Source organism: Homalodisca vitripennis, chromosome 3, assembly GCF_021130785.1.
Source record: "Homalodisca vitripennis isolate AUS2020 chromosome 3, UT_GWSS_2.1, whole genome shotgun sequence".
In the NCBI taxonomy this organism is placed as follows: Eukaryota; Metazoa; Arthropoda; class Insecta; order Hemiptera; family Cicadellidae; genus Homalodisca; species Homalodisca vitripennis.
The window spans coordinates 185,992,209-186,005,443 of record NC_060209.1 but is presented as its reverse complement, the minus strand read 5'-3'; the positions used below and the strand labels follow the sequence as shown (position 1 = coordinate 186,005,443).

Genomic DNA, 13,235 nt, shown 5'->3' with positions numbered 1-13,235 from the left:
AATTATCACTGTGTTTTGATAATTTCAATCATCACACATTACGTTCTGAATACTAAACATGAATAATTGACATACTATTCAATTATAAAAGGCTATTTCACGTACCTGTCGTAGTCGCGCAGACTAATCTTCCCGTATTTTGACGATAGCAAATTTCTTTTTTGAAATGTAATTCGTTATTATTTGTAAAACATTTATTAATATTTCATTTGCAAAGGCAAAATTGCAACTGTATATTGTTATTTTTTATCATTACACATAACGTTCTGTATAATAAACAATAATAATTGAAATACTATTCACTTTTAAGAATGATTTATATTTCTATACATATAATAATGTACAGTATTTGAACCAACACAAAGCGTATAGACTTACTTTTGTTACATTTGTCTATATAATTGTGCAATATACATAATGATGAAGAATGTATTAGTTTGAAAAATAATCCGTCAATATTTGTAATATATTTCTTAATATTTATTTGTTATAGCAAAATTATCACTGTGTTTTGATAATTTTAATCATCACACATTACGTTCTGAATACTAAACATGAATAATTGACATACTATTCAATTATAAAAGGCTATTTCACGTACCTGTCGTAGTCGCGCAGACTAATCTTCCCGTATTTTGACGATAACAAATTTCTTTTTTGAAATGTAATTCGTCATTATTTGTAAAACATTTATTAATATTACATTTACAAAGGCAAAATTGCAACTGTATATTGTTATTTTTTATCATTACACATAACGTTCTGTATAATAAACACGAATAATTGAAATACTATTCACTTTTAAGAATGATTTATATTTCTATACATATAATAATGTACAGTATTTGAACCAACACAAAGCGTATAGACTTACTTTTGTTACATTTGTCTATATAATTGTGCAATATACATAATGATGAAGAATGTATTAGTTTGAAAAATAATCCGTCAATATTTGTAATATATTTCTTAATATTTATTTGTTATAGCAAAATTATCACTGTGTTTTGATAATTTTAATCATCACACATTACGTTCTGAATACTAAACATGAATAATTGACATACTATTCAATTATAAAAGGCTATTTCACGTACCTGTCGTAGTCGCGCAGACTAATCTTCCCGTATTTTGACGATAACAAATTTCTTTTTTGAAATGTAATTCGTCATTATTTGTAAAACATTTATTAATATTACATTTACAAAGGCAAAATTGCAACTGTATATTGTTATTTTTTATCATTACACATAACGTTCTGTATAATAAACACGATTAATTTAAATACTATTCATTTATAAGAATGATTTATATTTCTATACATATAATAATGTACGGTATTTGAATCAATGCAAAGAATACAGACTTACTTTTATAAAAACTACTGTAAAACTTGTCCAATTGCTATACATAACTATTAAGTGTATACAATAAACTTCTAAATTTATATAAATAATTATGACAAATACATATATTTTTATGAAATAAAGCAAAACGTTTTAAAAACTTGTAACTTTTCTAAGAACATTAGACATTCTTATCACTTTATACTACTGTACATGTTACATTTGTCTATATAATTGTGCAATATACGTAATACCGTTACGAATCACCATACATAACGTAAAAAAAGAATGTAATTTCCTTCCTAACACCAAGCCAATAAAAAAACTCGCTTATTTCACAACATGCTGAATAATTCTTAGTAAGTTTATGTACATTATGTGACCCATTTCTCTACAAATAATTCTTCTATACACAAAATACATGTATTAAGTGTCATTCATTACGCTAAAAAAAGCAATTACGTTCATTTCAAATAATATAACATGTATAAAGTTTGCAATTCCAATAGAATACGCTTCATTTATACGAAATTACGGTAAAAAAATGTTAAATGTATATAGAATACTCTGCAATACATGTTATAACTTTACAAATTCATATACAAAACTGTTATAAATACATTTAATGTTTTTAAATAAAGCAAAATATTTCAAAAATTTTTACTTTTCAAATAATACTCCTTATTTTTACCAATTTATGATACTGTACATGTTACATTTCTTAATATAATTAGCCAATATACGTAATTATCTTTAAATTCTTAAAAAACTTTACTATACACAATATAAACTTTCAAATTTACACACATACTTCTTATAAAATCGTTCACTTTTATTAAATTAAACAAAATATATAAAAAATTTGTTTCTTTTGTAACAATACCACTCCCCGTCTTACCAATTTATATGTACTATAGGCAAGTTCTCACCATATTCTTAACCTTAAAATAACAAACTAAATAAATTTTTGCCAATAATGTTCGTTCTATATAATTAAGAACCTCAGCCTACCGGCCTCGGAAGCTTGTTAATAGTCACGTACGCCCTATTGCACCATTGACCTCGGCCTGCCGGCCTCGGTAGCTTGTTAATAGTAGTCACGTACGCCCTATTGCATCAGTGACCTCGGCCTGCCGGCCTCGGAAGCTTGTTAATAGTCACGTACGCCCTATTGCACCATTGACCTCGGCCTGCCGGCCTCGGTAGCTTGTTAATAGTAGTCACGTACGCCCTATTGCATCAGTGACCTCGGCCTGCCGGCCTCGGAAGTTTGTTAATAGTCACGTACGCCCTATTGCACCATTGACCTCGGCCTGCCGGCCTCGGTAGCTTGTTAATAGTAGTCACGTACGCCCTATTGCATCAGTGACCTCGGCCTGCCGGCCTCGGAAGCTTGTTAATAGTCACGTACGCCCTATTGCACAATTGACCTCGGCCTGCCGGCCTCGGAAGCTTGTTAGTAGTCACGTACGCCCTATTACACCATTGACCTCGGCCTGCCGGCCTCGGTAGCTTGTTAGAAGTAGTCAAGTACGCCCTATTGCCCTATTGGCCTTGGCCTGCCGGCCTCGGAAGCTTGTTAGTAGTCACGTACGCCCTATTACCCTATTGACCTCGGCCTGCCGGCCTCGGAAGCTTGTTAGTAGTCACGTACGCCCTATTACACCATTGACCTCGGCCTGCCGGCCTCGGTAGCTTGTTTGAAGTAGTCAAGTACGCCCTATTGCCTTATTGACCTCGGACCTGCCGGCCTCGGAAGCTTGTTAGTAGTCACGTACGCCCTATTTCAGCATTGCCCTCGGCCTGACGGCCTCGGTAGCTTGTTTGAAGTAGTCAAGTACGCCCTATTGCCCTATTGACCTCGGTCTGCCGGCCTCGGAAGCTTGTTAGTAGTCACGTACGCCCTATTGCAGCATTGCCCTCGGCCTGACGGCCTCGGAAGCTTGTTAGAAGGCACGTACACCGTATTGCACCATAGATGAAGGCCTCTCGTTGCCTGAAATTGTCAAAAGTGGCAACTTTTATGATCGGAATCCCAATTATAAATTTTTTTCGATTTTTAGACACCAAAAAACCGCAGTCACCCATTACGCATTTCAGTCCAGTTTGGACACCTAAATCCAAACGGATCCCCTGAACCTGGTATAGTAGCGAAAAGCAAAAAAATGGTATTTTTGTCCATCACCTGGGCTGATTAAAGGATTCCAGGCAAAAAAAACCTGAAAATTTTTTTAACGCCAAAAATCGATTTTTTTGGTCCTTCGGTCCCCGATATTCTTAAAAGTGGGCTTTTTTCCGACTGGAATCTCATTTTCTAATTTTTTGACGATTTTTAAGCCCAAAAAGTACGGCTCAATTATTACACGTTTTCCTCCATTTTGGACATCCAAATTCGTACCCCCACCCTCACCCCTTGGTTGGGCGGAAATCGGAAAAAATGGCATTTTTGTGCACTAACTGGACCATTAAAGAGGTCCCACTGAAGAAAACCCGAAAAAATACGCTATTAACGAAAATCGGCTTTTTCTGGACCTTGTGTCCGGGTAGTGTTTAAAACCCGTAGTTTCTCCACGGCAATCCCATTGTCTAATTTTTTGACGATTTTTAAGCTCAAAGAGTACCACTCAACATTTACCCGTTAGCCTCCAGTTTGGACACCCAGATTCGCACCCCCACCGCCGCCCCATGGTTGACCGGAAATCCGCAAAAAAGGGTTTTTTGTACATCGACTCGTCCATCAAAGGGGTTCCAGTGAAGAAACCCCGGAAAAATACGTTAATAACGAAAATCGTCTTTTTCTGGACCTTATGTCCGGGTAATGTTTAAAACCCTTAGTTTTTCCACGGGAATCCTATTTTCTTATTTTTTGACGATTTTTAAGCCCTAAAAGGACGGCTCAAGTGGTATAAGGTAGCCTCCAGTTTGGACACCCGATTTCGCACCCCCACCCCCACCCCATGGTTGAGCGGAAACCCTAAAAAAGGGCATTTTTGTACATCAACTTGTCCGCTAAAGAGGTCACACTGAAAAAACCCCGAAAAAAATGCACCAATAACGAAAACCGCCTTTTTCTGGACCTTAGGTCCGGGTAGTTTATCGAACCGGCGATTTCTCCACATCAATCCTATTTTCTAATTTTTTGACGATTTTTATGCCCAAAAAGGACCGCTCAAGTGGTATCAGTTAGCCTCCAGTTTGGACACCCGATTTCCCACCCCCACCCCTACCCCATGGTTGGGCGGAAACCCGAAAAAATGACATTTCTGTACATCAACTCGTCCACTAAAGGGGTTCCAGTGAAAAAACCCGGAAAAATACGTTAATAACGAAAATCGTCTTCTTCTGGACCTTGAGTCCGGGTAGTTTTAAAAACCCGCAATTTCTCCACGGGAATCTTATTTTTTGCGCCCGAGCCATGACATGAGCCCAAAAAACCCGGGCCACCTAACTCCACCTGGGCCACAGTTTGGACACCCTTTTTGAAACGCCCCCCCCTCCCCCCCATCACTTTGAACAATGACTCATGCCACTTTTTGTCGCTCAATCCCGACGTAGAATAATGTCCAAAAAGAAATTTTTCCCCAACACTTACCACGGCCGAGATCCGCAAACTCGTGGCCGCCATTTTGAATTGGGACCACCTACGGCGTTTCTGTAAACGGCGTTCACCTCCCACTCCCAAGACGCATCACATGAACCCTTCACTTTGGAAAAATCTCCAGCCGTTTGGAATCGCTGAAAATCACCCTTTTTCAAACGTCCATGGTCGGCACCCCAGACAAACGACAGACGGCGCATGCCAAATTTTAGCCTCAGACCTCTCCGGTGGACCGTGTCCAATGGAAAAACCCTACCCCGCACTCACCACCTCTCCCACACGACGTGCTCGTGACGCCATCTTGAATAGCTCGCAAACAGGGGGGCTGGCGACACGTACCCGGCGGCAAACCTAGGATGTCCCATACGGAGCACCGATCCCCCCCATTTTGGCTTCGGCGCTCTTACCGTCTGGGCTCCAGTCTGAAAGGTCCATTTTCGACCCCCCCTCCCCCCCCGCATCGGACCAAACGTCCAAGGGTCGATTGTTCATATGTGCTGTCCGTACTACCACGCCCATAGGTCGAAACCCGTTTTAAAATCGTTTCTGGGGGTGCTCATGTCTCATGATTTATCTATAGAATACATAGGTCTAATACTTAAGTATGAACTCAAACTGAATTAACTCGTTTTTTCCCTCTGAATTGTCACCTACTTGTACATCAATTTCCATACACAAATAAAATCAATTTAGTCTCTTATTTTTTATTGGGTGTTTTAGTTAGGCGTTCATACATTCCTACTGTTCTAGACGATATAATTTACTCTGATTTATAGTAGCCAATTGTCCCTAAAGCTAATTATGAAAGTTTGTACCACTTATGGTGCTTGACTCTTCTATTTGGAGCCATTAGATAAATCATATAGGATTTCATCATTTTCGAGATAGTGAATTCTATCATGTCATCAGGAGTTTGTTTTGATTTGGTAAATACTGCAGCTGTAGAATTATTTTCGAATTCTTCGTCTTGAAAAATGGTAGCAAAGGTCTTTGAAATGAAGGATTTGTGTGCTAAAACTCGGTCGAGGAGTTCTATTTATCTCTATTTGGTGGCGAAGGCCTTTAAAATGAATGAGTGGTGTCGGTTGTGGTGTGCTAAACATCTGTCGGAGTTAAGGAGGAGTGAGGAGTTCTAATTGTCTCTGTTTGTGCTTTTGTTGTATATGGAAAGTGTAACAACTAACTAAGATTTGGTTTAGTTTTCTCCGAAATAATTAAATTTCAAACAATAATATAAGTGTACAAAAATATATATTAGGCAATAAATAGGATTATTTAAGATATGCTTATAAATAGGCTTAAATTAAGATTAATTCTATATTAAGATTCAATTTGAAGAGAGAAAATTCCACATGAGTTCTATGCAATTTACTTGTTCTAATAACTGCAGATGAAATTCATAACGAAGTACTATATCTAAACATTCTTTCTGCCTGCCTGTTTTGGCACTAATATGAATATTTGCAGTGATTTGCCTTTCTAAAGGTTAGGGAGTTAAGAATTTATTTTATAATTATATATGAATAAAAATATCTAAAATTTCATCATTGTTCCAATTTTTAAATAACAGTCCGATTTTAACTATTCAAGAATCAGTTTCAACGTTTTACAAATTCTGGATACCTCTTACTACAGTAATAGAGAGTCCAATGACTCCTCACATAAAAATACCACCAAATGCTTTAGTTACAGTTAAAACCATGTTTGATTTTTAATATAGAGTATTTTAGGTACACTATATTAAAAAAAAAAACAGCTGTGAAAGAAAAACAGTTTTGAAAAATTATGCATCCTTAGTTTCCAATGGGTACTGACACAAATTCTCTGATATTGCTGGATCTTGTGGTAATTTTACTTGTTGGTAACAGTTGCTGGTGGAGGTTGTCGACAGTAACGAGTTCAGGCCAGAATTCTCTCAGGCAGAGTTCGTGGTGACGGTAGACGAGAGCGTGAGGCCGGGCACTTCACTGGTCCACGTCACCGCTACAGACAATGACGTCACCAGTCAGCTCATCTATAGTGTGCACAACAGTCGCAGCGTCACCAGTCTCGAGCTGTTCGACCTGGATCACGTGACTGGTCTACTCACTGTGGCCCAGCCTTTGGACAGGTGAGGATAACCAACTGTGGCAATTTTGAGGATGAAGTTTTGAAAGAATTTGATCCATATTGAGGTATAAATCTTTGTGCCTGATGAATCACTTGTCTCTAGATCATAGTCTTATTTTATAGGATTAAATGTTGTGTACTCTATTTGTGTCTTTTAGTTAGAACTGATGGTAATTTTACTCCTTATTCCAGGGAAAGCATATCAGAGCACATCCTGACCGTGGTGGTGTCAGACTCCAGCTCCCCAGTGAAGCGCAACTTTGCCCGTGTCATCGTCCATGTGACAGATAGCAATGACCACGCGCCGCAGTGGTCTGGCGGTGTTGTCCAGGCTGTCGTGCTGGAGAACGCTTTCGTGGGCTCCAGAGTCGTCACCGTGGTCGCCACTGACCGAGACCACGGCGCCAACGCTGCAGTTACCTACGCTATAGTATCAGGTAGTAGCCTATAGTAATAAATTTAATAGTAATAATTATTTATATACCTTAAATATTTTGTTTTCACCATACGCGGAATATGTCGCCTATGAATAAGAATCGTCAAAAGAATATTACTTTAATTGCCGCAGACGACACTCCCTAGAGTGGGCGGGGTAATTTCAGGTCACAGGCAAAAAAAACTACGAAAAGTGAACAGGAATGACGGAGAGTCCGATATATGGTTTATGTTATGCTCGTATGTTGCGGTTTTCACAAACGTTACAGGAACACAGTTTACCACCTTACAGGTTATAATCACGACCCTGACCTAAAGATGATTATAAAGGTGCAGGAGTAGGCTAACCACCCTAGTGTAAAGTACTTCATTAATCTATCAGCAGGAACAATAACACATTTTCCTTAATTGTACAGCAGCCAATGCTTAGCGGTCCCTAACCGAACCTTGAAACTACTATCCACAGCCTACGCGTCTTTTATTATTTCCAACTTGTCCAATTGTGTAAAACGCGTTTACACCAGCTGCAAAAGGCTAAAGTATGCCACAGGAAAAAGAATATCAATTAATTTTGAGCTCTCTACAAGATAAGAGAATAAATTGTCTAGCCATGCGTTGTAGATTGATACAGTTGTCTGATGGTTATTAAGTAATATACATTACACAGCCACGTGCAAATAGGCCTTGTTTGCGATATTCAACAACATTGTTTAATTATCATGGCCTGTGATTAGCTCACTCGCACAGATAAATATTACTCACTCACTACCAGGAATATTTCTTTCTATCAATGTTTTCATTAGCCAACCCAAGTTCTTGTATAAATATTAAATTCCAGCTTTCGAAGTCTCCAAGATTTCCAGATCTCCAGAATCTCCAGATTTCTACTCTGGGCTCGGATCGACAATTTTCCTTTCACTCTACTTGACTTTCTATGTCTTTGCTGGGTTCTTGTTCAACACTAATACACGATAGTTGATAGGGTATAGTGGTGATAGTGTTGAGTTATATATTATATAAAATTCAGTTTTCACTTAAAGCTGGATTGTTTTTATATAGAGTGCAAATTTACTCTTCATTCATATTCAGGTAATTTGTTGTTCCGCGTGAGTATTGTCACTAGCATCATCTGTTGGTCAGTTTTGTACTTCGTGGTAAAAGTCTATATACCCCTTTAGGGATGTAGTTTATGAGAGTTTTAATATGATTATGTTTTTTAGCTTTTGTATGCACTTTCCTGACTCGTAGTCTAGAGTTGTTAGAAGAATAGGATTAGGAGTTGCTAAGGCACAGCTTTTTATACAATGGAGATATTATACAACCTCTACAAGTGATGTGCATATAAGAGCTTTTTCAAAAGTACATTTTGTCACTTTCTGGACAATGTTTACCTCTAGTCTTTCTGGAAAAAAGTTATCTTACAATACGTTTGTAATCACTGGAAATAAATACTTCAAACGTTGTAGTATTCACCTATTAATTTATGAACTAAACTACGCCGTATTTAAATAAAATACTCGTATTATCTTAATTTAAATTCTAATTCACTTTACAAATTATTGGTAACGGTTATAAATATAGTTTGGGTATGATAAAGTGTGCTTTTAACTATCTGCTCTGTAACTTTAAATTATATAGTTAATGTTTTAAATACTATAGACTTTTTGTATTAAATAATTAAAAAACCTCATTATTCTTTACCTTCAACGAAGTAACATGCAATTTTTACGAAAAACTTTTCTTATTGAGATTTAATATTTTTGTCATTACTCTTTTTTATAAATTGGTAATGGCAAAAATGAATTTGGTTTATTAAATATCTTTTTGTTTTCGGGAAGTTAAATAAATAAAATGGGATTCCGCTTGGCTTTCATTCCGTATGGTTTTTTTAGTAAAATATTACATGTTTAAAGAATAAAGAAACTTAAATATTAAAAAAGGTTAACATATCTAGTGTTCCCATCTCAAAATCCTGTAGAGATTTAACTTAAACGTTTTACATGTCTTTTTTTCAAGCAAGTTTAAATGTGGACGTTAATGATATCTGTATTTGTAAAAAAACATTTTGCTAATGTTTTCTACAGGGTTTGCAAATTTATTAAATAAGCTTATACTATTCGTATGTTAGTATATATTGATAACTTTACTGTTGTCGATGTCATATACCGGTATGGCTGGAGGTAGACTAGCCATACCAGTATACCATACCATAGAGAAATATTTGTTTTCAGGCAATGTTGGAAATTATTTCTCCATTGACGCGGTGATGGGGGACATATCGGTAGCTCGAGATCTGGACTGCGAGGAGGCGGCGGAGTTCAACCTGATTGTGAGGGCTGTGGACCAGGGCTCCGCCCCGCTGGCTAGTACCCTGCCCGTCTTTGTCACTGTCAGGCAGTCAGACCATGCTGCTCCCAGGTTTGTTTACATGTATACAATGTACTACCAAATCTGTTTGGACCAGGGCTCCGCCCCGCTGGCTATTACCCTGCCCGTCTTTGTCACTGTCAGGCAGTCAGACCATGCTGCTCCCAGGTTTGTTTACATGTATACATTGTGATACCAAATCTGTTTGGACCAGGGCTCCGCCCCGCTGGCTAGTACCCTGCCCATCTTCGTCACTGTCAGGCATTCAGACCATGCTCCTCCCAGGTTTGTTTATATATATACAATGTACTACTGAAAGGTTTAGTAAAACAACTACATGAGAAAAACGTTCTTCCATTGATCTCAGTGTGGTTCGTAATTGAATGATTTTTGACCAGCTTTTTTAGTATAAGCGTTATACAAATTCATTAAATGTGAGTTATGAAAGTACATAATATGTTGGTTTTAAATTACAACATACACAAGTCTACTGAATAATTTTACAATTTTACGTTAGTAGGAAATATGATTTTTGATGGTATTGAACCCTACATTTGGTATCGTTTGATGTAAAAGAAAATCAATAACATTCCGTTTAGAAATCCGCAATCTGATCTCTTCTTCAGGTGAATCAGGCGTGCCAATCAGAGGCAGTTCTCTTAAGTTTGTCAGTGAGTGCAGACCTGTTGTGACTTGCATTCATTAGTTCACTTTTACTGTTATTTAGTGCATGTTTTAGAGTTAATCTGCATGGACTTGATACACAAAATACATGTAGCAACGCTCTATAATATGCTTTGTTTAGTTTTTACCTTTGGAAGAGATCCGATTTCAAATTTCGAAAAGTAGTGTTAATGTTTTTTTTGATAACTGAAAACCTCTGGAAAATCCTGTTTCTTCGTAATCAATTTATTGACAAAAATAAACACGAAACAAAGAACATTAACAATGATTTCTTTGAAGGTCTGTCTTAAATCGTTTTCCAAGAAGGGTGAGATTTCCTTTATGATTTCACTAAGCGCTATGCATTTGCAATGAATTATAGAACTTTTAACTATAGATATAATATAAACCATTTTTAATTGTTGTACTTTGGACAGGAAGTCGGATTAATTGAGTTTTATTGTGATAATGCTAAGAATTTGAAACGTACGCACATACTCATTCAGAGCTTAACAATTTCGATACAACCATCAAAGCGTCACCTTTTGAATAGTATTCTATGAGAAAGGAATAGTGTCAGTGTGAGTTATAACACTTTTCTAATAAAGGGGCAGCATGAATGACTGGTTTCTTGATATTTAATTACGTTCACGTCAAGCAATTACTCAACAAAGGCATCCCACTTACAACTTAATTCAAAGGAAACGCTATATTTGACCTTTTTAAAGATTAAACCAGCCTTACTAAATCCAAGTTCACAATCGAACCAGAATTAATAAAGGCGTGTGCGATTTCTTCCATGTGTTTTTATACAAATGCGTTAAATGTTTGTTACATTTTGTTTATTTTTTGCTAATTTTCTTTACAGTTATCTTTTATTTTACATTTCAAGGAATTAAAAGTCTAACTGTTACGTTTTAAAGTTTTTACTAATTGTGCTACAGCCTCATATCATCATAGTGTTACATACACCATAAAGACAGCCACTATTTGTTCTTCGGAAGCATTCATAAAGTTCCAAATACATGGTAACCAGCATGAACCTCGGTATTAAGGTCTTGCCTTTCTTTTATTGTGCTTACTGATGCAGGTGTTGGGAAATAATTGGTTGACTCCAGCATCCTCTCTCTTTCGTGTGTTGTAGAGGATGGCAACTCAATTCAACCATCATCATGAGCTTCACAACAGGAATTGTCACCGTCCAACATCTTCTGTTCTCCTATAGTACTTTGTACATCGCTAATATTTAACTTGATGTAGGTTTGAGGAGATCCGTGCCGTGGCTGAGGTGGAGGAGAGTGTAGCCGTGGGTTGGATAGTCTGGCAAGCCCGAGCTCGCAGCGCTCTCTCCCTCACGTATGATATAGAGGATGGCAACTCCGATAGGCACTTCACCATCAACCCTACTACAGGAGTTGTCTCAACCCAACACCCCCTGGACTACGAGACTAGGCCAAGCTACAATCTCACTGTGTCTGCTACAAACATGGTAATGTACTTACAACATTATTTGTAATGTCAGTGCAATATTTCTGGAGATTAATTTAAAGATAGATTATGAACTGCGCATAAATATACGTATATATAACAAAGTATCTAAAGTTCAAAAAGTTAGTTTCATTTTACTGAGAGTTGTAATTAAAAACAGAATATACGAGTACTTATTTATAGGGATAATAGCCTCAAATTAACTCTAAAACATAAGGTATCGAACTTTTTTACTTTTATATTCTTATACAACGCTGCTTTTTACCTTTTTATTATAGCCTTGAATCCTATCAATACCCAGCACTAATATAGGAACAGTACGGTTGGCATGGCAACAGTATGTAGATTGAAAACTATCCGATGTGTCTATTGCTTAACCATTTGTTAATCTATTTTGTATTTAAATTTAATAAAGACAGATAGAATAATAAATAGTCGAATTAATGAAGAAAGGATCTAGTAGTGTTGCTTTCATCTTTCTGTGAAGTATGTAGGTGGATATTAGTTTAGTATATTAGTATCCAAAATTTATACTTACTCGTTTTGTGTATGTTATTTTCCAACATTGGTCTTAGATGAGTACTGTAATTTTGATATAATTTATAGATGCTTTTCAAAAATCGAATAGAAATACTGTTAGTAGACACTGTACGAACGGTTCTAATTTCGAAATCTACCGTTATAGTAGTGAAGAACCAAATAACTGTATACTTTTTCATCTCAGCTATTTATAGAATTATATTGTCAAGTATCATAAACTGTATTTGATAGATTATTGAGACAGCTTAGTTTCTGTTCTGAATAGTTTCTGAAAAATTCATTGTATCACAAATTTCATCAAATGACGTTTCCGTTACATTTATGATTTTCCATGACGAGGCGTAAAGAATTTCCATAAAATACTCGTTGTATTTCGTGAATAACTAGGTTAGTCTGGAAATGTTTTAAAGAACGGGGCGCTATCGAATCAACCTGTCTTTCTTGGGAAATCCATTACACCAGACAATGCCCAGAGAACAGAACGTCGTGAATTACACAAAACATAACGTAGATCACAACTGCGATGCTGTACTTTCTTTAGTAAGTCTCTTAGAAAAAGAGTTATTACCGAATGATGGCAACAGTCATTTTCTTTCCAGCAATCTGTTTTTGTTGAATGTCGAGATCTGTTTCATTTCTTCAGCGAGTTGGGGATTTTACATTCCTTTGTTACTCAATGTCTTTACAGA

The 13,235-nt window shown here is 36.7% G+C and overlaps 1 protein-coding gene across 1 annotated transcript in view; it reads left to right on the top strand.

Moving 5' to 3' along the window:
- LOC124358513 (fat-like cadherin-related tumor suppressor homolog) overlaps positions 1–13,235 on the top strand; it is a 733,849-nt gene that overhangs the window by 670,189 nt on the left and 50,425 nt on the right. Inside the window, 4 exon segments of the mRNA XM_046810807.1 lie at positions 6,813–7,054; positions 7,246–7,490; positions 9,720–9,906; positions 11,779–12,007. Of these exon segments, the coding sequence (XP_046666763.1) occupies positions 6,813–7,054; positions 7,246–7,490; positions 9,720–9,906; positions 11,779–12,007 (903 nt within the window).